This window comes from Callionymus lyra, chromosome 1, assembly GCF_982586985.1.
Source record: "Callionymus lyra chromosome 1, fCalLyr1.hap1.1, whole genome shotgun sequence".
Lineage (NCBI taxonomy): Eukaryota > Metazoa > Chordata > Actinopteri > Syngnathiformes > Callionymidae > Callionymus > Callionymus lyra.
The window spans coordinates 36,944,865-36,972,488 of NC_141818.1; the positions used below are offsets into that span (position 1 = coordinate 36,944,865).

Genomic DNA, 27,624 nt, shown 5'->3' on the forward strand with positions numbered 1-27,624 from the left:
CCGTGTCATTCCATCTGCGGGGGATGATGCAGGGGACACCCTGGACAGCCTCCTGGCTTTTTAGACCAAATGATTTCAAAACTGTGAGTATTTGTAACTCAGTCGGTGATGTAACAAAGATATTAGCTCCGCCCCTAAGACAAGCATTAGCATTAGCATTAGCTAACCCTTTTCAATAATGTTTTATTTAAGTATTTTCCCTTTGTAAGAATGATTTAATCTATTAATTTAATACATTCATTAATGTGTCAAATTTATTAAAAAAAGAAACCATCCAAATAACAAATTTAATTGTTTATATTTTTAATATTAAACTTTTTGTCAAAATGGTTTATTCTAGTAACTTCTTTACATTTTGTTTTATTCATATATTTTTAATACATTTGAATTTCTCCTTAAATAAAAAAAAACATCTCTCCGTAGAACACGATGCTTCACTAACCACTCGGTCATTCCAATTTTTTATTGGTCCGCTAACGTGCGGCGCTGTTGCTGTGACAACCACACCTGGTCATGTGACCCAGAGGAAGAATCATGTCTGCAGGTGCGTTTGAACAATTCACGACAAAATTACAATTCTGCATAAATTACTGAGTAAAACACCCGCGGAGGTAAAAAGAAAAAACTGTACACGACGAAAGCGAGAGTAGCACCGTGGAAATGAAGGTTCTCACTGACGGAAAAATAAAAGGTAAAATCGCACAGTTGTTGTAAATGTTTTGGAAGTAGATCGGTGCCATCAGAATAATGAATACTTTAATTTGTCTATTGAAATGTTGTTTTTAAGGGTTTCATTATTATGTTTTGAACGATTGATTCAACAATGAATTAAAATATCAAAATGTATTAAAAAAAAAAAGAAATTATTAAGAAGAATCTTAGCTTAGAAAACAACATTTTCCTTAAAAAGTGCCAACATTTCAACAGTTAAATTCCACCATTCAATATTCTGAATTTAACTGTAACTTGAATGCAGAACTCGTTGTATCTCCTCCACTAGAACTCGCGGCTCCTCAAAGTCAAAACAGTTGGGATCCTTCATGCTCGTCCACTGTGTCCACGGAGATTCGAACTACAGGTCAGTCTCTGCTCACAGGAAGTTGTTGGAGATCTGCCTCTGGTGGTCGAACAGGTCCTCGGCCTCGGCGCTGTAGGCGTCGCCTGGAAAAACACGAGGCGGGTGAGTCGACTGGACGGAGACACCGAGGTGAGAGGATTTTTACCCGCGTGGCATCCGAACATGTAGACCCGGGCGCCGTCGTACTTGCACCGGCAGCGCATCACGTTGTTCTGGAAGTCGGACTCGGCCATGTCTAGGGAGGGGTTCACCTCCACCTGGAGACACGAGGGGAAGAAGAGTTTTCTTTGAGTCACTTGAAATTCAATTTAACACGGCTTTTACTGCACTTGAAACATTCTACATTATAGTAAAACAATTTGATCTACTTTTAAATCTTAGAAAACTATATCAACTGATTAAGTGAGTGATGTCATCAGTTGGCGACATGTTTTTGAAGCCAAAACGTGAGCACCTTGTGTTACTTTGAAAATGCTGAATGAATTAAATAGAAATAAACAATACTGTGTTTAAAGATGTGATAAATACAATAAAACAAGTGACTCGTATATTGGAGTCAGCATATACATTTAATAATTAAATTAAATATTGTTTTTTTTTAATTAGCACCATCCTCTGGTTTTTGAAAACTAAACTTCTAATGCTAGTAAATATTAAAAAATGAATTGTCTAAATTAAAACACATTTTAATTTCTAGTCTTTTTAGATTTAATATGAAAATGGTGACACTATTTTACCAACATTTTAGTTGAATTTAGAAAATTTGAATTATTGGGATTAGAATTTCAAACTCTGTTTTTTAATTCAATTTATTTATATAAATGTAACCATACAAATGATTGAATTCAATTATTTTTTTATTTTTTTAAAATTAAAATCTTAAAAGAAAATTGTTAAATTTCATTATGCAATATTCTGATGATACTGATATACTCAGCCCTTGGAGGAGTTAAATCCCCAATATGCAATATTGGAAATAGTGTTGTTGGCTCCCCCTAGTGTCATTAAACTGTTACTTCAGTTTCTTAGATTCTTTTCATTTTCGCTAATTTACAGATTTATTTTATGTAAATGTAATGACTTAATCACCATTGTATTGATGTGTCATGAATCATGGGCTTATTTAATTATTATTATTATTTTAATTATTATTTTTATATATATATATATTTAATTTTATTTTAATAAAACGGCTCCTTCAGACCAAAGACAACCATTTTCTTGTGCAGTTGAAGACTAGTTTTCTGAGGCCGGCTGACAAGCCACAAGATTATTGTTCCCACTTTTCCTATATGATAAACAGTTGCCCATGACATCACTTTTCCCTCTTATCATTGCGGAGGGAAACAAGTCACCCAGTGATGCCGATGAGTTTGTGCAGGCTATCATTAGCCAACAGGGCTCGGTTACCACGGAGGGATGTTTTCCACCCTGTCTGTCTACAACAGAAGCACATAAATGAACTTTCCTGATGCACACATCAAACACCTCGTCCTATAAAATGACTACATTATATTTTTTATACAAACATTATAAACCCGCTTTAATCTTTTAAGAAGGACGCAGCATGTTATCATAATTCCTGCTGAGGATTCTGGGTATTTAAAATCGCTCTTCAAAGCGGCTGTAATAACGTGGCTGAACAAGCACACGTGCGGTCGTATGTACAATAAAAGCTGCTTGTCCCGTAAAAAAAAAAAAGAAAAAAGAAAAGAAGGCTGAGGTTGTGTGGCGGATTTGAAGAGCAATCAGGAGTCATCAAGCTTGAGGTGGACGTGTGACTCATGGGTTTAAATGTATGCTCCTAAAAAAAAAAGTCTGCCGCCGACGGTAAAGAAGAAACACCCTGAGAGGGACGATCCGAATCTACGACGCTACGAACGAGCCGCTCGACTGCCACACTTCATACCACAGAGCAGCTGGGATGTGTTATCCTGGCCGATCCCGGCTCTGGAGCCGGAGACGTGGTTCGTCACGGACCGACGACCCTTTGGAGCGGACGTTCCAAAAGTGCTGACGGACAGCTTTCCCTGTGAGACTAATAGCAGTTTCCTCCACAATCCAGACTGAATTCGCTTTCCTTAAATACACACACGCCCTCCGAATGTATTCGTGCCGCACACCTGAGCGCGGGACGAGCGCGCCAGCAGCCATTTAGCTAAAATTACAGTCTTTTATCGCAGCGTTTATCTGAATTGGATGTCAAAACTCCTTCTGGAGTTACTTCACATGCGTTTATTCTCGGAGAGATTTATGTGTGTATTGGCAACGTGACGACACGTATCATGATACAGGTGCGACCAATACGATAAATAATGATACTGTAGTAAACTGAGCCTGAGAAACCTGGGTGTTGTATTTGACAAAGACATGTCTCTAGTTCAACACTGACCAGAAACTGTTTTCTTCAACTGAGCAAAATCTCTAAATTTAGGAAAATGTTGTCACAACATGATCTGGAGTTTATAATCCTAGTGTTTGTGTCTTCTCGTCTGGACTATTGCAACAGGCTGTTTTCATGTCTAAACAAGAAGGATCTGTCTCGCCTGTAGTTATTACAAAAATCTGCAGCGAGAATTCTGACCCGCTCTAGTAGAAGAACTCACATTTCTACGATCCTTAAAACTCTTCACTGGCTGCCAGTTTCTTTCAGAATCAACTTTAAAATTCTGGTTCTTACTTTCAGATCTATTCATGGTCAGGCTCCTCCTTACATCACTGATCTGATCCAGCCTTACACCCCAGCTTGGGCTCTGATGTCTGTGGATCAGAATCTACCGATGGTTCCTGAACACGGTTCAGGACCAGAGGAGAGAAATCCTTCCAGGCTGTTGCTCCTAAGCTTTGAAACGATCTTCCTCTCTCTTTTAAGTATATCTGTTTTGAGTTTTATTTTGATTGTTTAGGCGCTTTGTGACCCTGGTCTGGAAAAGCGCTCTATAAATATAAATTACTTACTTACTTATATATTTGTAGTATTGTCCGAGTACTTGACTCTGGTGTTGCAGTATTTACAGACCACATGACTCTTGACGAAGTCGTTACTGCTTTCAATTGTTTTTAAATAAAAAATATGTCCGAGGCGACTGTATCCTCTCGTCCTCAGTCATCACCGGGTTCTTATCGTTCCTTTAGCTGTGGAGGATGTAATGAATGCTGCTATCTAGCGGCAGGAAGTTTAATTGCAACACAAAAGTCAGTAGTTGTAAATTTAAAAAAAAGGAAAAATGTGCACTTTATTGAAATTCTGAATAGTAATAGAACTTTGATAAAAAATAAAATATGACTTGAAAGGCAAATGAACTAAATAGTATATTTTTGATACAGTGCGGTTGACGTGAGAACAAATATTGCGATGTATCAGTGGATCTTACACCCCTAGTTGGAACACTGTGGTTTGTTTTCATGCGATAAAACGTAAACGACCCCTGACCTGGAAGATGTATTCTCCAGGTCGCACGTCCGTGACGTCGATCCACTGGCAGTCGATGTCGTGGCGGTAAGTGTCCCAGCAGCCCACGGAGATGCCCTGCTGGCCCATGTTGTAACAGGCGTATCGCTTGTGCAGACCTGCGAGTAGAGTTTAAACACAACAGTAGAGGTTAATAAGTCAAACTCTAGGCCTAAAACTGGGTCACACACTGATTTTCAGTCGCCCACAAGAGGTTTGTATACATAGTTCGGCAAAAGTACTCATGCTTTGTCTTTCCAGATTAGAATTGTTCTTTCTGTGTGGGTTTACTCCGGGCACTCCGGTTTCCTCCCACAGTCCAAAAACATACCCTTTTGGGAACTCTGGGAAGTTTTCTGTAGATGTAAGTGTGTTAATGTTGTATGTCTTAGTGGAGCCCTGTGACAGACTGGCTTTCTGTTAGGGTGTCCCCCGCCTCTCACCCGAAGTAGCTGGGATAGACTCAGAGCCCCCCAGTGACCCCACCAAAAGAATCAGTGGCAGAAAATGAATGAATGTGTAAGATATCTACGAAATAGTGAACATGAGATAAGAGAGGCCAACTTTTCTAGATGTGGTGGATGGAGTTCCTGGAAAGCATGAGGCAACATAAAGTGACAGAGGATGGACAGCTAAAGAGTCGGAAAGTTGTTAAGGTAAGTCCTTGACTCTCTAGGTTAAACCTAAATAACCTTAAAGGTCGTGACCCCTGACGGGCATCAATATTTAAAATCAAAGTAGTGACAGTTTTTCGAAAGCCTATAAACTTCCAGAACATACTTCGCAGGATAAAAATGAAGTTGTACTCACCTTCGGGGCAGTACGTGTCCTCCAGACAAAAGCTGGCTTTGTGACCTTCCGCCACTTTTGTGCCGTTCAAGGTCATGAGGTCGTAGTGGGTGAACACCTCGATGCTGTGGTAGTGCCTGCGAAACACAGTTAGCGAGAGTAGAAATCACCCACTGAAAACAAGAGGTTTTTTTAGTGATGTATTCAGGAATGTCCCGGCAAGCCAGGGACACAGGGGTGAAGACACAGACTCTTGCTGTGCATTTATTAGCAGAATGTGGTAGGAGAAAAAAAAAAGTTTACGCGCGACAGCCGGCGACCTAAGACTCAAAGATTTAAACCTGGGATCTTCTTGCCATAAAGCTGCAGCAGCTACCGCAACGTCACTGCCGCACCCAGTGGACTAGTTCTATAAACAGTTCAGGGATATTCAAGCTGCAGATCAGAGACACGCAAGTGACATATACAACATCTGCCAGACCAGTAACACACTATATTGTAGCATCTTTATTCCTGATAATGTTCATATTTTAGATTAATCGCGCTATTTTATTTCATTAATACATTTGCACAATGTTCTTGTATTATTGCAAATCTGTCCACTAAGGCCTTGGCTCCTGCAAGTGTTTGGGTCGTGTCTTTGATATCAATTAAACAAACAGTTTCTATGTAAAAGCTAAACAATGTAACAATACAGCATTCTAATTCTAAGTCCAGCTATGCAGTAATTATCTATATTATGGGTAAGAAATGATGGCATTGAATGCGTCTGTTTTCCCTCCTACAAGCCATTCTTAAACCGCTGTGATGGCAGAAGAAGAACGAGATAAGATTAGAGATGCTGTCATGAGGCGCCAAGTGATGATCCATCGGAAGAATCTGAGAAGATTCCCACAGAAGAACCTTGTGACACTGAGCGCCGGCTGGTTCCAGAGGTAGTGATTTGGGGCGGCAGGAAAACTCTGAGTTGTGCCCTTTTTCTCGTTTTAGGACTTGAACCCACAACCACTAGAGATAAGAAGTTACAAGCAGCTGACCAATGAGGTCAGTGTTTATTGTAAACATGGTCCTCTTTGGGTGAAGGCAGGATCGTGTTTACGGCATCAAATAACAGGCTCGGCGGAGTTACGAGCCCAAAAGGACCAAAATATTCTTCGACCATTTGTGAAATCACAAAGTGACTTGTGGCGGTTTATTCCGGAACTTAAAACTTTTGACAGGGGGGACAGAGCGGCGTCGAGATCTGACCTGTGACACTGGTGCCATGTCCAGCTCTCCCTGGTGGCCCGGGGTCGGAAATCTGCCCGGCCGAGGTTCATGATGCGGGAGGAGAAGCGGAGCAGGCGGCGGTGTCCGTACGGCCAGTTCATCCTGGCCGCCGACGAGGACAGGCAGTTCTCCTCGTTGGCGCAGGTCAGCAGGTGAAGGGGTCTGTCCTCCAGGTAGGCGGTCTCTTGGACCAGCTGGGCGTCCAGGACCAGGTCAGGAGCGGCTACACATGAAAAGATTAGTTGTGATCTCTTTTAAAGTAAGTAAGTAAGTCATTTTTATTTGTAGAGCGCTTTTCCAGACCAGTGTCACAAAGCGCTTAAACAATCAAAACAATATTCAATAAAGTATATACTTTAAAGATCAACATAAAACTGATAACACAACAAAACGAACCTCCTTATAGGCACAGCAAAGACCTGAAAGTCAGTAAATTACTAAAATGGTTAAAAGCAAACAAGTGAATGAAGAATCCCTGAAAATCTTTCTACATCCATTTTCCTTATCACATCATCAGAATTTCCTATTTTATTAATATCGACACAATTTTATATTGAATTTTCACTAGACTTTACTGTATCCATATTGAATATTTAGTTAACAACACTGCATTGATTATTTTAAAATTGTTTTTTGGGGGCTTTTAAATCAAATGTATTTCATTATCATAGTTATTTAATGGTATATATATATATATAAATAAATATATATATATATATATATATATATATATATATATATATATATATATATATATATATATATATATATATATATATATATATATATATATACAGTACTGTGCACAACTTTTAGGCAGGTGTCAAAAAATGCTGTAAACTAAGAATGCTTTCAAAAATATAAATAACAATTGTTAATTTTTATCAATTTTCAAAATACAAAGTGAGCGAACAAAAGAAAAATCTAAATCAAATCAATATTTGTTGTTACAGCCCTTTGCCTTCAAACCAGCATCAATTATTAAAGGTACATTTGTACAAAGTTTTTTTTTAGGATTATAGTGTATGATCAACCAATTATACCAAACATGTGCTAATGATCATCAATTTCACAAGTCGTTTTAAACACAGTCATTAAGTGAAAACGTACATCTGTGTAGGAGCTTAAAACTGGGTGAAGACAGTGAAGACAGTTTCATGTCACAGGTCATACAAAGTGACTGAGCACAGCAACAAAGTAGTTCTACTGCATCAGCAAATGTTTCTCCCAGACAAAGATTTCAAAGCAGCCTGGGGTTTCAAGATGTTCAAGCTCTTTTGAAGAAGCACGAAGAAACAACGTTGAGGATCGTAGACGCAGTGGTCCACCAACGAAACTCAGGGCAGCAGATGAAAGACACGTCAAGCTTATTTCCCTTCGAAACCGGAAGATGTCCAGCCATGCCATCACTTCAGAACTTTGTTGAAGGACTGGAGAGCGGTCCAGTAATTGTAAGTGTCTACATTCAACAGTGAAACATGGTGGAGGTTCAAGTTTGTGGCTGCATTTCTGCAAATGGTGTTGTAGATTTGGTGAGAATTAAGGGTATCAATGCTGAGAAATACAGATACTTATCCATCATGCAATACTATCAGGAGGCGTATGATTGGCCCAAAATGTAGCAGCAGGACAACGACCCCAAGAATACAGTCAATGGCATTAAGAAATATCTTCAGTGTAAAGAAAAAGAAGTCCTGAAGTGATGGTATGGTCTGGGATGACATGAAGAGACAGAAGGATTTGAGAAACATCTACAGAAGATCTGTAATTAGTTCTCCAAGATGTTTGGAACAAAAACTGGTCTCACCAAATAATGGTTTGATTGACATTTCTCTTCTGTTCATTCACTGCAGTTGTTAATTGATGAAAATAAACTATTAATACTTCCATTTTTGAAAGCATTCTTAGTTTACAGCATTTTTTTTACCTGCCTAAAACCTTTGTACAGTACTGTAGATTTTTTAGTTCAAATTATCAAATTATAACAATTACAAACGAGACAATTGTCAATAATAATATAAATATAATATTTTAAATTATTTCCTGAAGGTTATATCAAAAATAAGTAAGTCAATTCTATTTATAGGCTTTATATATATATATATATATATATTAAACAATAAAAAAAAAATTGAGCTAAATATAGGGAACTGTGAACCTGTTCCAACCTTGTAACTTATTGACTTTTCAACATAAATGTTTCATTTTATTTTCGTGCTCACTTTCCACACAGGTGACTCCAGCCGCTCTCCCGTCTCCTCCTCTGGGACAGTAGACGTTGGTGTTCTTGCGGCACTGCTGGATGGACATCTCGCTGCCGGTGCAGTGGGTTCCGCTCAGGACGACGGCGGCGGCGTCGCTGGAGCCGGGCCAGTACCAGGTCTCCTGCGAGGACGGGATGTGTGAGCGACAACCGGTCAGTCAGAGCGAGAACCTCCCACACATGCGTTTTCCCTCTCTCTTGACAATTTATAAAACTACCAGTTAAATGTTCCCAGCACTCCCTTTAAACGACCTGCCCTTTCCATGCTCAGTTCTATTTGCGTCTTGTTTGCGCTTGAGAGTTTCTGCAGATCTGTCCTCGCCTCACGTTCCCTCTTTTTTATTTTCAGTGCACTGGAAGTGGACGTTTTTAAAAAAGCCTGTAATTACCTCAGGCCTCAGTAATAACACAGCGCAGAAACAAACCCCGGACGGAGAGAGAGAAGGAAAAGTACATCAGGGGAGAAAAGGATGGAACATGTGTAACGGTGTGTTCTGTCGATCACCTGGTGAGCGGTGGAGGCGAAGCCGAGTCCCAGCTGGTGACAGACGACCATGGCTTCGTTGATGCCCCAGTTCTCGCTGCAGACGGCGCCCCAACGCTTCTCGCCGCCCACCTCCGTCAGGACCTCGACGCGACCCTCGGCACCTCCTCGACCTCCGGCCAGACGCACCTGAGGAGGTCACCGTGAGTTAAGACAACCTTTTATGTTGTCTTGCTCGTCTTACTGTGGCTCGCAGGCCGGTGTTGGGCACGTTGCATCGGACCGCCACGTCCTGGTTGTGTTTACAAGTGTACAGAGGCACGGGTCTGTGCGGACACTCTGTGATGGACTTCTCTCTGCCGGTGCACTGGACGCTGTTCATGTGGATCGGGCCGGTGCCTACAAAAGGGGAAGAAGAACAGCCGATGGATCACTCCAGAAGCTTGGAAAAAAACTCCCGGGGGGCCACACATGTCAACGGCGTGGAATGAATAGGTCGGAAAAAGATCTTAAAGCTGTGATGTGGCTCCGGAGCTCAGTTAATGATCTCTGTTAAATGAACGATTCAGCCGCTGCCGTACTGCGCTCTAGTGACCTCCATCCAACATAAAACACACCAAAATGTCAAAATGGAGGAAACACATTTACAGTGTGTGTGTGTGTGTGTAGGTGTGTGTGTGTGTGTGTGGCCAGTGCCAGAACCAAATAAAGCCCTGTAATTTGGCTTTAAATAGTCGATGATGTCACAGGTGTGGATTTAGGACACTCTGCTGGGACTCTGCCACCCACGACTTTGTCAATGTATGTTTTACTTTTTAAGCTTTTCAGTCGTTTTCTGTAGACCACTGGTCCCCAAACCCTGGTCTGAGGACCGGTACCAGTCCTTCAGGAATTTGTTACCGGGCCGAAAGAATTACAATTTGTATTATTGATTATTACTGTCTGAAATTATTTTTTTGACAAAAGGATGGTACTAGTTAATGGCTCTTGACACGTCAAGACCAGTGTTTAAGCCAAGTTTATTTTAAAAGATGAATCTGTAAACTAATAAAAATTAGTAAAACATAAACTGTATACGATTTACATTTACTTTTAGGTTTTTATCTGAAGGTCGGTCTGTGAATTTAATGCAATTATTCATGAAAAGTTTGCTGACCGACCGACTGACCTTCCCTACCCACCGCTACCTACCTACCTACCTACCTACCTACCTACCTACCTACCTACCTACCTACCTACCTACCTACCTACCTACCTACCTACCTACCTACCTACCTACCTACCTACCTCTACCTTCCTACCTACCTACCTACCTCTACCTTCCTACCTACCTACTTCTACCTTTCTACCTACCTACCTACCTACCTACCTACCTACCTACCTACCTACCTACCTACCTACCTACCTACCTACCTACCTACCTACCTACCTACCTACCTACCTACCTACCTACCTACCTACCTACCTACCTACCTACCTACCTACCTACCTACCTCTACCTTCCTACCTACCTACCTACCTCTACCTTCCTACCTACCTACTTCTACCTTTCTACCTACCTACCTCTACCTTCCTACCTACCAACCTACCTACCTACCTACCTACCTGCCTACCTACCTACCTACCTCTACCTTCCTACCTACTTCTACCGTTCTACCTTCTTACCTACCTACCTACCTACCTACCTACCTACCTACCTACCTACCTACCTACCTACCTACCTACCTACCTACCTACCTACCTACCTACCTACCTACCTACCTACCTACCTACCTACCTACCTACCTACCTACCTACCTACCTACCTACCTACCTACCTACCTACCTACCTACCTACCTACCTACCTACCTACCTACCTACCTACCTACCTACCTACCTACCTACCTACCTACCTACCTACCTACCTACCTACCTACCTACCTACCTACCTACCTACCTCTACCTTCCTACCTACCCACCTACATACCTATTTCTACCTTCCTACCTATTTCTACCTTCCTACCTACTTCTACCTTTCTACCTACCTACCCACCTACCTACCTTCCTACCTACCTACCTACCTACCTACCTACCTACCTACCTACCTACCTACCTACCTACCTACCTACCTACCTACCTACCTACCTACCTACCTACCTACCTACCTACCTACCTACCTACCTCTGCCTTCCTACCTACCTTCCTACCTACCTACCTCTACCTTTCTACCTACTTCTACCTTTCTACCTACCTACCTACCTACCTACCTACCTACCTACCTACCTACCTACCTACCTACCTACCTACCTACCTACCTACCTACCTACCTACCTACCTACCTACCTACCTACCTACCTACCTACCTTCCTACCTACCTACCTACCTACCTACCTACCTACCTACCTACCTACCTACCTACCTACCTACCTACCTACCTACCTACCTACCTACCTACCTACCTACCTTCCTACCTACCTACCTACCTCTAACTTTCTACCTACTTCTACCTCTCTACCTACCTACCTACCTACCTCTACCTTCCTACCTACTTCTACCTTTCTTTCTACCTACCTACCTCTTCCTTCCTACCTACTTCTACCTTCCTACCTACCTACCTCTTCCTTCCTACCTACTTCTACCTTTCTACCTACCTACCTACCTACCCACCTACCCAGCCACTAATTTTTGAAAAACAGCTGTTTTTCCTGCTTCAGGGTAACATAAGCTGTCTGTCAGAGCCGTAGGAGTAAAGGCTTCTAACAGATTACGCGTGTGTGTCCAGACAGCGTCTAACTCATTAATGGGGTGTAAATGAGGTCACTAGCGTTCATTATATGAACTTACTGTAGATTTAATTGGTCTCAAATTTGAAACAGTCCATTGAAAGCCACAACCCTGCGTTTTGACATTTTGCCTGTGGCTTTTATTATTTTAACATCCACCATTACACCTTCTTTAATAGTGCCCTAAAAGTTTCACTCTGTTTCCATGAATTAATTGAGATCAAGCGACAGGGAAGTGCACCCACTACCACAGGACATGCTATGCGCTGAGATAATAGCAGGAAATGGATGTGATTACAGAGTACGGTCAGGAAAAAATGGGAATAAGTTACGCGAGTCAATGTTTTGATAGCTTCCAAGCAAAATGTTAGAACGTGTTTTTGTTGGACACTTTCATGGCTACAGTTCGTCGTCCACAACAAAGGGCAAAATAAACCTCCGTTCCTCAGGATGTTTGTTCTTTCTTCGGCTTGATTGCCCGACATCAAAGCTCTGCTAAATGTTCACATACAATATGTTTATTTTGACACGCCACTGTTTGGACCGCTGGGACATCACAGCACAGTTTACGCTCCAATAATTGCTCACGGGGTAAAGATCTTCAGGGTTTATTCGACCGTCCATGAATCAGGTTGAGTTTCTTAAACACGCGTTTATCCTGGAACATGTTTAGTCTGAACACAACACATCACAGTGACTCTTTGAATCTATCAGATCATTGCTGTGTCTCAAATCGCATACTAGCGTACTAAAAGTTAGTATTAGTGCGTTAGTGCGTCTCAATTCTTAGTATGCGAAATTTAGTGCGCCATGCACACTAAATTGGCATACTAACACGCCCACAAAACTGAGCATGGTTCGATGGACACTAAACACACTAAACAGCCGCCATCTTAGTGACGTTTTAAACGGAAGTTAGGTCATATATAAATGCATATATATGCATATACTTACAGGTGCATTTTCCGCAGCAGTAGAAGGATGACACGTCTTCGCTGCTGATACTAGCTTAAATATCTCGCGATTATTTAGATTCTCATATTTTTTCTTTATTTCTTTTTCCAAACATGCAAAATGTGCTGCCAGCAGGTGTCGGCGATAGCGTTCAAACAGCTGGTTGAAACATCGTTAAATAGAAGTAGAAGAAGAAGCTGTCATGTGATCTCCGGTTAGTGTGTAGCGACAGTGTTTGATTTGAGACATACTATCTGTGGAGAATTTGCGTACTAGTGAGTACGTACACTAAACTGATGCATACTAACTTCTAGCATACTAAGAGTAGTATGCGATTTGAGACACAACACGTGTCGTCGTTCGTCTCTCACCTTGTCCGAGGTGAGCCCTGGTCAGGGCCTCCTTGGCCGTGCCGAAGCCCAGCTCTCTGCAGACCACGGTGGCGGCCGTGACGTCCCACAGGTGATCGCAGATGGTTCCCCACTTCCCCTCCCTCAGCACCTCCACGCGGCCCTCGCCCAGGCGAGGTCCGGCTTTGAGTCGCGCTGCCGGCTGCAAGACCCAAACACCCTTTGTGACTCTAATGACATGTTTAGATACACAGGCAGACAAGCTCAGCAAAGAAGTGAATTTCACTCTTCCTTATCATCAGTAAAACAACTAGTAACCCTACCCTGACACAATAAACACATTTTTGCCCTGAAAACCACATTAAAGTAAAAAAAAGTTCTCTGTGAAATATAGAGATTTAGTAGAGTAGATGTTTATTTTGGAAACATCTCATTTGCTTATTTGCTGCTTAAATGAATATCTCTTAGTTATTGGGACATTTTTGTTATCAGCTTATATTTATATTATAGTCCTGTCCCGGTCAATCATATTTATTATGTATAAAAAGACTCAAATACAAATATTTCGCAGCAAAAAAAACAAACACTAAATATATCTCTGTTATATAGGAAACAGATCTAAATGAGTGTGTTGAGTATTAACCACAGAAATCATTTATGATGATTAAAAAACTAGTTTTTAAAACGTCTTATTAAGCTTCTCATCTATTTAAGCTTTATTTTTAATTCAGTTGCAAATATCTCCCGTCATCATGCTTTGTTTCATTATCTCCAACTCAAACCAAAAGAAAAATCGAGTGTTTTGGAAGCCAATGAGACGACGTTGGCAACTTCACTCGTTGACTTCCCACATAACCACACCAGAGGGCAGCTCAAAAAAAATACATCTTTTATAATTCGACAACAAATATATTTTGAACCATAAATTATCCATTTTGCTGCCAAAACATCAGTTTGTACCAGTGTGACAACTGAAAAAAAAATCACATAACTTGAGAAAGAATTTCCAAAAGCTACAGACCGTTACTGTGGGGGGTATAGGAGCTCGGCCGTTGCGTGAGAACTGGGGTCCGGGGACACAGCGGACCACGGCGTGCATGCCTCCATTACAAGGTGTGGAGCTCCTCGGGATGGACAACTGAGTCTTGCACTGGGACAATGACATCTCGCTGCCCTGACAGTGAACCTTCTCCACCCAGTAGGCCTTTTTGCCGATCAGTGTGCGCAGTCTGCGGAGACACGGACCCCGATTAAGAAAACCCCGTCTCACCTTTTAGCATGAAAAAAATGATCGAAGTCTGAGAGAATTATTTTACCTTGATGATGGATCAGCTATTTTTGCGTCCCAATGTTTCCTGAAATGAGAAAACAAGCTTATTTCATGCAGCGTTCAAATGAGCAAGAAGGAAATGAAGTTTTGTTAAGAGACAAACAAGACTGTTTTGACCAAAAGAGAGAAGAACTGCAAAAAAAGAAGACTTCATATAATGAGGAAACTTCCGAACAACACTTGAGAAACAGGATTAAAAAGAGAAAAATACCTAAATTGCTGTAGATACGAACACATGGGGAAGATGATAACTGTTGCAATGAATTACAAAGAAATGCATTAAATAATCTCAATTTAAAACTATTTTACATGATGATGAGTTCTCTGTGTCGATCAGTAAATATGTGGACATTTTTCAATGTAAGGTAAAATAAGTGTATCTAAGTTGATCATAAAGACTTCCTCATTAAAACATGTTTTTTAATTTAACAATTCAGGTATAAATAAATGTTCAGAAATTAATATGGACCCAAAATGTGACAGAAAATAAAAGGTGAATAAGAAAAGAAAATCGAAAGGAGCAGATTCCAAGAGTTGTACTAAGAATTGAAATGAGATAAGATAAACTATTCATTTATTTGTTGAGGAACTTTTGTTTTTTTAATGCAGCAAATTCACAAAAGAAACAAAAATAGGAAAAAGTTAACACACAGATTAAACACTAAAGAAGACAATAAATATAATAATAATAAAAAATATATAATATAGATATTAATAAGTAAATAGCAATGTAAATTGTTAAAATTCCAGCACAGAACTTAAATGATTAGATGGAGGAAGGTCATTTCTCAGAATTATTTTTAGCTAAATAGTTATAGTTTAACTATAGTTATACTTATACTTATACTTATAGTTATAGTTATAGTTATATATGATTCTTAAGTGTCTCACACACAGTTTATACCATCTCCAAAACCTTCATCATTTGAACTACATTACATTATATATAATAAACAAAAAGGTGGACAATGGAAAACGTTGAACTTTTCCCATAATGCTTTGCCGCCCAGCCAGCCAATCACAGTTGCTTATCACCTTTGCCGTAGCAACACAAAGGTAGAATTTCAATCCAGTATTGTAGCGACTAATCAGTGATGACTAAACAGAGCAGCGTGTTGAAATGCATGATGGGAGTTCAGTGTTTTGGCAGTATAAGTAAGATTTGTGTGGTAACAGGTGGTAACGTTGAAGTTTATCTGCTGTTCAAATAAATCAGCTGTTTGCTACAAAATTTTTAAATATGCAGTACCATGTTAAAAGTAAATAAAACCACAAGATCGACATGTAGACCAGGGTCAATCAAATGTCCACAGGGGCCACATTATATACTGTAACTGTTGTAAGGGACAATAGTAAAAACCTCAGAAATATGATATTATGCCATGTCATGTTATATCAAAGCTAATTAAGCTCCCATTCTTATAAATATAAAATAAAATATGACAATACGATTTACATTAATATGTTGAGGAAAAGGTAATATTCAAAAAAGTCTCCTAAAATGAAAGGTTATAATTCTGCCTAACATTTTTTTTTTTTTACAAAATCCCAAACCAAAAAAGAAAACAGGTAAATTAAATTAAGGCTAAATGTTAAATTAAACAGGAAGCATGACTAAAAAAAAAAAAGCAAGACTGGAAAGTGTCTCATGACGAAATGTAAAAATGGATTCATATTGAAAAGCGTGACGAGAGTCGTTATGACACTTCAACGCCGTCCAAAGCCATGAGTCACCGGTCCAGAGCGATGAGGTGACATGAGAATCCCGGTCCAGGTTCACAGGGAGCACTGGTTCACAGGGAGGATGAGTTTGAGAGGAGGAGGAGGAGGAGGAGGAGGAGGAGGTGAAGGTTGCCAGTATAATTGCCAGCTGTGCTCGACTGTGTCTGCAGTGTGGTCAGGCAGTAGCATGTTGATTCACACACACGCACCAGACAAGCACATCTGCACGTGCGCATCCACTTTCCCTGCCCTGCCTCGGCTTAAAACAAAGCCCTTTAAACGTCTCCTCCTAATGAATGACCGCATGCTGGCTGACGGGGTGATGTAAGATTCAAACTCCTCTTAACTGGCCTTCATTTAGAAGCAGGACTTCCAAGAGGGGACAAAGAAGGAAAGTATTCCAGCAGCTGCTTGATGAAAAAAAAAAAATCTCTTGACACATTAAACGGGTTCTAACCTGATGAGTCGAGCTTTTCAACCAGCGTAAGTCGCGCTGGAGTCTCGGGAGATAACCTGTTATTATCCGGCATGCCTGCAAAGCCGCCTGGCTGGAACACTCGGCTCGCCCAGGGTTGCCACACCGACTCCCGGGAGACAGAAAGATCATTCTCCAGGAACTTAAGGGGTCATAATGATGTACTTTCCATCAAATGTGGGATTTAAACGTAATTGCCTCAAAGACTGAGGGAGCGTTTTTTAAAACAACAGTAATAGGAGGCCGGAGGAGGGATGAAGTGAAAATGAAAATGTGGGCCTATTTAAAAAAAGAAAAGAAAAAAAAAATCAAATCATTCAACATCTGTTCAGAGTGTGCTGAGCAACAGAACGGAGACAATAGCAGTGACAGTAAAACATCAACCGCAGGGAGAGCTGACTCAGGTTTCTGTGGCGCAACTGAGCCATAACTGTTCAATAGAATAAACCTCATAGACGTTCAACCCACAACATGGTAACAAAGGGTAAAAAAGCTGATTGTTTGAAAAGTTTGTGGTTTAGTTTTAAGCTTTATGAAAATCAGGGATTTAATCTCATGGTCAGTGCTTGACTCGCTTCCCCTTGACTGTGGTTATATTCAAGACGGTCATTCTAATGAATGGATGGATGATGAATGGATGATTGGATGGACGGATGGATGTATAGATGTATAAATGGATCGATGGATGAATGGATGAATGGATGGATAAATGGATGAATGAATGAATGAATTAATGAATTAATAGATGAATAGATGAACGCATGGATGAATTGATGGATGATGAATTAATAGAAAGATTGATGGATAAATCAATAGATCATGGATGGATGGATGGATGGATGGATGGATGGATGGATGGATGGATGGATGGATGGATGGATGGATGGATGGATGGATGGATGGATGGATGGATGGATGGATGGAGGGATGGATAAATGGATGGATGGATGGATGGATGGATGGATGGATGGATGGATGGATGGATGGATGGATGGATGGATGGATGGATGGATGGATGGATGGATGGATGGATGGATGGATGGATGGATGGATGGATGGATGGATGGATGGATGGATGGATGGATGGATGGATGGATGGATGGATGGATGGATGGATGGATGGATGGATGGATGGATGGATGGATGGATGGAGGGGTGGATGCATAGGTGGATAGACTTATGAATGAACGGATGGATAGATGGATGAATGGATATATGGTTAATGGATGAATCATCAGATTGATGGTTGGGTGGCTGGATGAATGAATGCATGGTTGTATAGATGGATGGTTATGTGGATGGATGGATTAAGGGATAGATAGACAAATAGATGGTTGGATGGATGGACAAATAAATCGCTGGTTGTCTGGATGAATGGATGAATGATCTATGATCTGTCTAAATTAATGGACAGATGGATGGATGGATGGATGGATGGATGGATGGATGGATGGATGGATGGATGGATGGATGGATGGATGGATGGATGGATGGATGGATGGATGGATGGATGGATGGATGGATGGATGGATGGATGGATGGATGGATGGATGGATGGATGGATGGATGGATGGATGGATGGATGGATGGATGGATGGATGCATGGATGGATGGATGGATGGTTGAATAGATGGATGGATGGATGGATGGATGGATGGATGGATGGATGGATGGATGGATGGATGGATGGATGATGGATAAATGGATGGATAAATGGATGGATGGATGGATGGATGAATGGATGGATGCATGGGTGCATGGATAGATGGATGGATGGTTGAATGGATGGATGGATGGATGGATGGATGGATGGATGGATGGATGGATGGATGGACGGACGGACGGACGGATGGATGGATGGATGGATGGATGGATGGATGGATGGATGGATGGATGGATGGATGGATGGATGGATAAATGGATGGATGGATAGATGGATGGATGAATGCATGGATGGTCAGACAGACACAACTATGACCTTCAAGACGACCAAGTGTGTCTAATATTCCAAAGACCATAGTTCCATGTAAACTGGAAAGAGATATCAGTCCAAATTAAACAGATGTGACCAGATGTTTACTGTTGGTTCGTCTCCCACGTAGTTCTTCAAGAGCAGTTACAAACAAACATTCACAGGATCACCCTGTGGGTCGAATTCTCTTATTATTTTCAGTTGAGAAAAAAATGACGTCTCTCCTGAGGTTCGGTCGTCTGTGTTGACTTCAGAGTTTCAAACGATCGTGTCATTTAAAAACAAAAAAACACTGATTGACAGCGCGTCACCGAGACCTTTGATACCGTGGCCAGCGGGGGGCGCTGCTGCTGCCTTTCAGCTTCCCGAACACAAGGATGCATTATCGGGGACATGGACGGACCGTCCGTGGTCGGGGCAGATGTCCTGCTCGCCGGGCCGTAAAAAGACCTCTGCGGGCAGACGGACGGACACACATAGACGAGTGTGTTTTTAGGCGCACAAGTGTGTTGTGTTGTCTGTGCGTTCGAACCTGTGTGTGCACACGTGGACTGAGGTTTGTGTAAGGTCCTGTGCTGGGAGGGATGTAGCCGTACGTGTGTGTTGAGGTCTCCCTGGTGTGTGTTTAAGGGCTTTGAAGGTCTGTGGAGGTGCTTGGGGGGTATTTAGAGCTCAAGATAGATGTGAGCGTTTAATTCATCCGCACAAAACCAGCAAAACAACATTAGTCAACGACTTAGCTTTGAGGCTTTGTGTCTCCGAAATCTACTGTAGCTAAAAACGTTTTTAAAGAATCAAAACCCGTCAAAATAAAGCCATTGAAAAGATCCTATTGTGTCAACCTCTAAGGGGACGGTTTGGCCCCTCACTTTGTCCTCTAATATTAATAATAATAATCATATATTTTATTTATATTGCACTTTATATTTGAACACAAATCTCAAAGTTGCTACACAATAGTAACATTGAACTGGTGGTTTAAATGTTAGTTTTAAATAAATTATAAATGCAAACAAACCATCTTTCATTGATGACAATATTAATTTTAAGAATATGAATTAAAAATAATTGTTTTAAAATCAAATAAAACAAATAAAGAGCCTATTTATGAAAATAAAAACGCCTTTTCCTTTCAATTAAACATAGAAATTTGTCATTCCACTTACATCCTGATGGTTAATACCATTGGTGTAAAAATGATTTGTACAATTAAATATTGCAATCTCTTTTCACAATACTCAATCATTATTTAACATAATATTTAGCACTGTATTCATTTTATATACAATTAACAGGAACATATTCACATCGTTTTTCCCGCTTTTGTGTTGCGATTATTTTCCAGGTACATGGCAGCAGTTATTATGCCCAACGCAGTGAAAGGAACAATAAAATTCTGGCACTGACTGAGGACGAGAGGATACAATCGACTTAAAGCTGATTTTTGGACATATTTTGGTTTCGAAACAAATGAAAGCAGTTACGACTTTGTCAGGAGTCATGTGGTCTGTAGATTCTGCAACACCAGAGTCAAGTACTCATATTAAATATTATATAGCGCAGATTTATCTTTTATTCCATTTAGATTTTATTTCTCGTTTTTATTTCTGGGTGTTTTTATTTCTCGTGCTGCTGTTAAACCGAATTTCCCCTCGCGGGACTAATAAAGGTTTTCTGATTCTGATTCTGATTCAACAATACTACAAATATATATCACGATACATATCGTTGTCCCTGTATCGTGATACATATTGTCCAAATTCTTGACAGTACACACTCAGAATGATTACCAAGTGAGTCTTGGAAAGGTCGATGATGATAAACGACATCTCTCTACAACGTCTGGAATCACGATGAACGGACAAATCCAATCAAACATCGGAATAACGAACCAGAAGAACCTGGACTCTGTGCCGTGGAGGCTCGTAGATGGACAATTTTCGGGGTGTAAACTCTTGAAACTTGTCTGATAGTAGCAAGTTCACATTTTTCAATTCATCCCACACAACCGGCTGGGAAGAAGGAAAACTGCTGGGAGTCTGTTCCAGGAGTTTATTTTTAATGATATGGAATTAGAAACCATGTAGGAGATCTTTCATGTTCGGACCCACACCATGATGATGATGATGATGATGATGATGATGATACTCTGCTTGGCTGCATTTGACATTAATGACACGCTCAGGGAACTTTAAATATCAGTGCAGGGGCCGGCAGGACCGGTGTCAGCGTGGTCGGACTAATGTGGTCGACCGCAACTACAGGGGGCCCGGAACAAAAGTCCAGGCTCAAGTTCAGATACCAGCGCTCCACACTTTTCCATCCTACTTGAACCACACACACACACACACACACACACACACACACTCTCACCTTCACATACGTACCTGTAGGCGTTTGGTTCGAATCCTTCAGCAGCCGGGAATCCTAGCATCCCGCAGGCGACTCGGCTGCTTCGGAGGTCCCAACCCTGGCTGCACACGTGACGCCATCTCCCAGCATGCTTCACTTCCAGCACCCCCTCGGACACCAGGCCGCCGTGATTGCTGGACAGCACCGGCCTGAGGCGAGCCTCCTCCAGCTGCGTCCACTCGGATCCCTGCGATTGAAAATAAAAGAAGTTTTATTCTGGAGCGGATACTGTCTCAGTGTAGGCTGGAGAGAAGTCCTGATATGATAAGAGTGTTATGTCTGGAATCATCCCCTTTAGACACGGAGCAGGAAGTCAATCACCAGAAGACACTGCTGTTTATGGAGCTATTAGGATTTAAAATGCTTCATAAAGTGGCAATAAAACGATTTTAAAAATTAAAAAAACACAATAAATAAATGAAATCATGTACGTTTATCATATAAATATATCAATTTAAAATGTTAATTTAAATTACTATTTAATTTTCTTCGAGAATTTAATAATTTTACAACAAATTTAATTTTTAATAATAAATATTTTTAATGAATATTTTCTAAATTATTATTATTGTTTTATTTACACACGTAGTTGGAGATTCAAAAATTAAATAATAAATGTTCTGAATTTCAAACAAATGTCTTTTAAATTCTTCATAAAAATGTGATCACAAACAAACTCATATCCACGGACAATTTCTTCAAGTTCCCTATGAACCTCTGTATGTTTTTGTGATTATGGGAGGAAATCAGAGTTCCTGGAGTAAACCCATGCAACACGGGGAGAACATACAAACTCGACACAAAAAATATCTCCCTGTCGACCTGGAAGCGAACCAGGAACCTTCTTGCTGTGTGAGACGATCAAACTAACCACTGCACCCCCATCGATTAGCTATTTATTTTATTATTTTTTATTTTATCTTTTGATTATTAGATGATCAATTATCAAACTATGTGTGATTTTTTATTTTTTTTGTAATACAAATTATTTATTCAAATACCAATTATTTAATGAAATTATAAAAAATGAACGTTTCAATTAACATAAACAAAAAAAAAAAGATTTAATTTAATGTTCTACTTCCATAAACAATCCCCCTCCAGAGACTTGGCCCGACCAGCCGCTCGCCACTGCTGCTGTAGAACTGGACAGTTTTGGTTTAAGCTCGAGTCTTTAATTACATTCCGCCACCAGCCCAACCTGACATTTATGTTTCGTTTTTTGCAGGATTATAGAGTGAACAGGATCCTTTGTGTGCATGTTGTTGTTTGCTTTACCTGTGTGAAGTGAGTGTTCGTGTCAGGGTCCACATCGGGGTAAACAGGCTCGGGGTTGACATGGTTCCCGCTCAGACCGGCCGGCTGTGACTGTCCGGTCTCCTGGGCCTCTCGACGCACCGCCGGAGTCCCGCCTCTCGACGTCTCTCTCTGTCTGTACGTCCCTCCGTTGGCCACGCGAGTCGGCAGCTCGTGTCCCTGCGGCAGCCCGGGGTTGATGGGCTGGCTGGGTCTGGAGGTCACTCGGTTCCGGCGCAAAATCTGGATCTCGTGGCCGTTCTCCTGGGGAGAAACCCTGCTGTTGCGGGCGTTGGTGGGATTGCGATGGAGAGCGATCTCGTGGCCTCTTGACAGGGAGGTGGAGATGTGGTTCGGGGGTGCCACGGAGTGAGAGGGTCTTTCTCTTGGGGGAGCCGGCTGGCTTCTGGAGGAGGAGGAGGAGGACCGAGGCTCCTCTACTGAGGGGAACCCCGGCCTCCTCTGAGGGCTGCACACCACACCGAGGTCCTCAGCATGAGTGCAGTCGTTGACCCCCCAACCGTTGGACTGACATTCTGCAATAGAATTCTCTGTGCCCTTGCAGCGCACGTTGTCCAACCAGATCAGACCTGAACACAGAGGTCACATAGTGTCATTAGAGAGTTCTATATTATCCATTAGAAACTCCAGCTGGAGCTATTAAGGTTCCAGTCCGTGGTGTCAGACGTGCCTATATGGCAGTAGATCTGTGCCATCATAATATTAAATGTAACATTTAATAAAATTTAACATTTCAAATCTTCTATATAATTTTTTGTAATGAAAGGTCGAATTGTTTAGCTTTTTTTTTATAATTGAAAAACCTGAAGGTTAAACCTAAAGAATAAAAAAAATAAATTCAATATAAAAAATGAAGGTATATATTTTGGTATCTTGTGAACGCCGCTTCATTTGCGGTATGTTTGGTCAACTTTTATATCAACATCTTTATGTTGAATTTAAAAGGCTGCGAGTTTAAGAAAGAAATATTGAATTTAGAACATTTACTTTTGATTTATTGGAATTAGACCCTGAATCCTTGTTAAAAAAATGTTAACTAACTTCATTTTTAACCTTTGAGTATAAAAGAAAATTAAATACAATTGTTCAATAAAAACACATTCAACATTTTTTAAATAAAATAGTGTAATTTAAGTATTAAAGGCCCCTAAAATAATGCAACATTTGAAATGTTGAACTAAACCACGATTTCCTAATGGAACTGATCGACTTCTGTACTTTTATTGTGCCACGTTTTTTAAATGTTCTTGCATTTTCTGAAACTTTTCTCTGTAAGTGTCTCCAAGCATCGAAATGAACAAAATTCAGTTATTCAAAAGTGTTCTAAATTCAATATAAAAGTTGAAAGAATATGTTGGTATCACGTGATCATCTGCATGTTGCTTGATTTGCTGACAATCATGTAACTCTGTACTCAAAAACTTGGTTTTGTCTGGCGACACTATTATACCAATATTGTAATATTGAATTTTAAAGGCTATGAATAAAATAAACCAATTAATTTACGGTAAGGTAAGGTAAGGTAAAACTTTATTGATCCCTCAGGAGGTCTCATTCGGGAAATTAGTTTTTTCCAATAGCCAGCAATTTTTCATAAACAATAAAAAATAATAAATAAAAAATAAAATAAGAAGAAGAACATAAAGAGAAAGAACAAGATGATACAATCTAAGTCTAAAGATAAAGACAAAGAACATAGATCAAAGAAAAACAACAAAGACAAAGGATACAAAGACTAACATAGAACAGAACATCCAGATACTCTCACTCCACTCCTGCCCCCGAACTCAGAATTGTACAATTTAATAGCCCGAGGAATGAGTCCCTGAGTCTATTTGTTTTGCACCCGGGTAGGAGCATTCGTGTACTAGGATTACAACATTTATTTCTTAATTATTGTGATTAAAACCATAAGTCATTTTGAGACATTCTTCAGCTGTATCTGCTACATTGAACCGATCCCCGTCCTTGACCCTCAAACGTACCTTGACCTTCACCGAACTTGGCGCTGTGAGCCCAGGTGAAGCTCCGCTCGAAGCCCAGCTGCCGGCACAGCACGTTCGCCAGGTTCAGGTCCACCTCGTCGTCGCACACCGTCCCCCAGGTGCCGTCGTAGAAGACCTCCACCCGGCCCTCGTGAGCGCTGCGACGGCCTCCGCCCGCCAGGCGCACCTGCACCTCCTGGGCCAGCAGCGGCGCCGGACAGAGGACAAGCATCAGGAGGAGGAAGTTGAAGAGGGAGGTGAAGCCCGACATCCTGAAAGAACGAGGACAGGATCAGAGGAAAGTATTTTTCACATCAAGATAGTTTTTCAAAAGACTGCAATTAAGATCGAGGCATAAATAGAATGGCACTGAGCCTGTGCATTAAACTGCCAATGGGCTCAATAGATGAGTGTGTAGAAAGGCATCATGGGAGTTCTCTGTTTATTGGCACCATAAGTAAGATTACAGCGATGATTAGTGCCTGACACTTAGTTCTGTTGTGAAGCCCTCTTTGGAATGGTGTCAGTCACTGACTGGAGCCTTTTATGGTACATTTGAACATTTCAGCCACAATTTAATTCTGACAGAACATTACACAGACAATGGAACCAACCTGAGGTTTAAATACAACACCTGAGGGACCGAACCTTCTCTATTGCAACTTGACTTTTTTTTTCCTACAATATTTATTGATATTAAAAAGCTCTGTATTGGTTTTAAAGTACTATCGAGTTGTATTCTCTTTTTTTTGGTGTTGTTATTTTCCGTGTCGCAATTAAACTTCCGGACGCTAGATGGCAGCGGTCATCACGTCGTCTGCTGCTAAATCCTGTGAGATCCCGGCGATGACTGAGGACGAGAGGACGCACGTAGACTCCAGCGCCTTTTAAATGTGATGTTTGGACATATTTTGGTTTCAAAATAAATGAAAACAGTTACGAATTCGTCATATGAGTCATGTGATCTGTAAATTCTGCAACACCAGAGTCAAGTACTCGCCAGATACTTATACACTTATACACTTATACACAATACTAAAGGTAGTTGTTCCAAAAATAAGTAAGCCCTAAATGATACTTTACTTGTCACAGCTAATTAGTATGAAAAAAGGGTGAGCTGGACATGGAGTGTTTGAAACTATATATATATATATATATATATATATATATATATATATATATATATATATATATATATATGGTGTTGCATAATTTACAGAACACATGACTCATATGACGAATTCGTAACTGTTTTCATTTGTTTTGAAAACTATATATATATATACTGTATATATATATATATATATATAGTTTCAAACACTCTCTCTTAACTCCAAACACAGATGGGCCCAGGACGGAACCCTGTGGTCCTGATATAAGACAGCTCTTCATCAGACTTTCTGACGGTGAGAGAATTGCGAAGGTTACATATTCAGAGAATCGCCACAAAAATGTCAAGAATCTCAAGCCCAGACACACAATTTTTTTTCTACCCGTCAAAACATATAATTACAATCAGATCTTCTTACTTCCAGAAGGACATCTGAGAAGTACGAATGCGACGTCTGACTGATGTGTCACGCTTCAGGGGCTCAGAGTCAGAGTCGCTCGGAGGACAAACCCAGCGCGAGGCAGCAGGACCCGCAGGTCTCAACGCTGTAATAACCAGAGCTAAAAGTAGCCTCTCCATCCAAGCCAACGGAAACTTTGGCTTTCCGCAAACCCTCAAGCTTTGCTGCATGTATTTAGCTTACAGACACAGAAAGCAAATAAACACCATCATAAAAATGTTCTCACACATAAATAAAGCATCAAGTCTGAATGTTTGGCAGACATTGTTGGTTAACAAGCGATGATGAATTTCGTCTTTGTTCCTGCGGCCCCGAAACTTTTTACTCCACAATGAAAAGAAGTAAGTGATTAAAAAGTCAAATTGTTTCATTTCTTTGATAGATATTCAGATAAAGTCAATAGTTTTTCATCACCAGGTGAAAAGGATGTAAGTAAGAGTTTGTGAACTTACAAAGCGGCGAGGATGACACAATAGATGATGAAGATCCTAAAGAATATTTTTTTAAAAACTAATAGAAAACTCACCTTTCTGTTGATCTCAGCCTCGGGTCCCTGGGAGAAAGAGGGAAGAGCGAGCTCTGAGGGAAGGAAGAAGGCAGCGGAGTTTGTCCTGATGTCTCTCTATTCTCCTCTCCTCCCTCCCTCTTTCCTCCTCTGTCACTCCCCAACATCAGCTGCTTTCTCCATCCCTCCCTCGTTTACTTTCTCCTTCTTTTCATCTGGTCGCTCGGGCCCTCTGAAATCACCCATTAAAAGTCTGGAAGAGGGAAATAAATGCGACAAATGAGAAGGCGACACTTTGTAAATTGTCTTCTTGTCTCAGACGACCAGAGATGTGGAGGTCAGCGGGTTTTTGAAGGAGCAGGTGGTTCAATAAATCTCAATAAAATCTTTAAAAAAAGGCTAAATTAGAAAACTTTTGTGTTGTTATATCACAGAACATTTACTTTTCACACAAGTTACTGATGAAAAGAGACCTTTAAACAGGTTTAACATTCAACCCCCTAAAAACAAATGTACATTAAATACATTAACACAATCCACAAAATATACAATAACCAGCACACACTTAAACAAAACCGCTACACCGACACACACTTGCTGGTCAGACACACACACAACATAAACTAAAACACGGCTAAAAGGATCTTCACTAGTGAATAAGAAATATTGAACATTTCTGTTGATCTTTTTTTGTGTGTGTTGTCATTTTCATTCTTTTATTCTGTACTAACACCACAAAATAATCTTATGCTGTGTTTACAACCCTGTTTTGATTCTGATCTACACACACACATACTACACAATCCTATCAACCCCTAAAAAACGGATACGGATCAATATACACATCCTTTTACACAAATAACAAAAAGAAAAACATACATTCTTAAAATACGCACTCTAGATACACACACACACTACACACAAACACACAGTT

At 40.6% G+C, this 27,624-nt stretch overlaps 1 protein-coding gene across 2 annotated transcripts; it reads right to left on the reverse strand.

Annotated features, from left to right (window-relative positions):
- Positions 1-448: 448 nt before the first annotated feature.
- On the reverse strand, positions 449-27,087 carry LOC148089346 (lysyl oxidase homolog 4-like). 2 transcript variants are annotated; one of them, XM_087805968.1, is made up of 15 exons: positions 26,712-27,087; positions 24,615-24,886; positions 22,591-23,198; positions 21,288-21,499; positions 14,718-14,756; positions 14,423-14,630; positions 13,423-13,603; positions 9,579-9,733; positions 9,356-9,523; positions 8,810-8,969; positions 6,567-6,810; positions 5,340-5,455; positions 4,512-4,648; positions 1,224-1,335; positions 449-1,161 (listed from the first exon to the last, which is right to left on the reverse strand). In XM_087805968.1, the coding sequence occupies exons 1-15, from the start codon at positions 26,855-26,857 to the stop codon at positions 1,091-1,093; spliced, it is 2,829 nt and encodes a 942-aa protein (XP_087662094.1). In that variant the 5' UTR covers positions 26,858-27,087; the 3' UTR covers positions 449-1,090. The 2 variants fall into 2 exon arrangements, with proteins under 2 accessions (XP_087662094.1, XP_087662085.1); XM_087805959.1 differs by having other exon boundaries at positions 8,810-8,972.
- Between the last annotated feature and the right edge of the window lie 537 nt (positions 27,088-27,624).

Coding starts and splice junctions, on each gene's coding strand:
- LOC148089346 (XM_087805959.1), bottom strand. CDS start 26,857: ATGTTGGGGAGTGACAGAGGAGGAAAGAGGGAGGGAGGAGAGGAGAAT. Junction 24,887..26,711: donor AGGCTGAGATCAACAGAAAG/GTGAGTTTTCTA, acceptor TCGTTCTTTCAG/GATGTCGGGCTTCACCTCCC. Junction 14,631..14,717: donor ATAGCTGATCCATCATCAAG/GTAAAATAATTC, acceptor GTGTCTCCGCAG/ACTGCGCACACTGATCGGCA.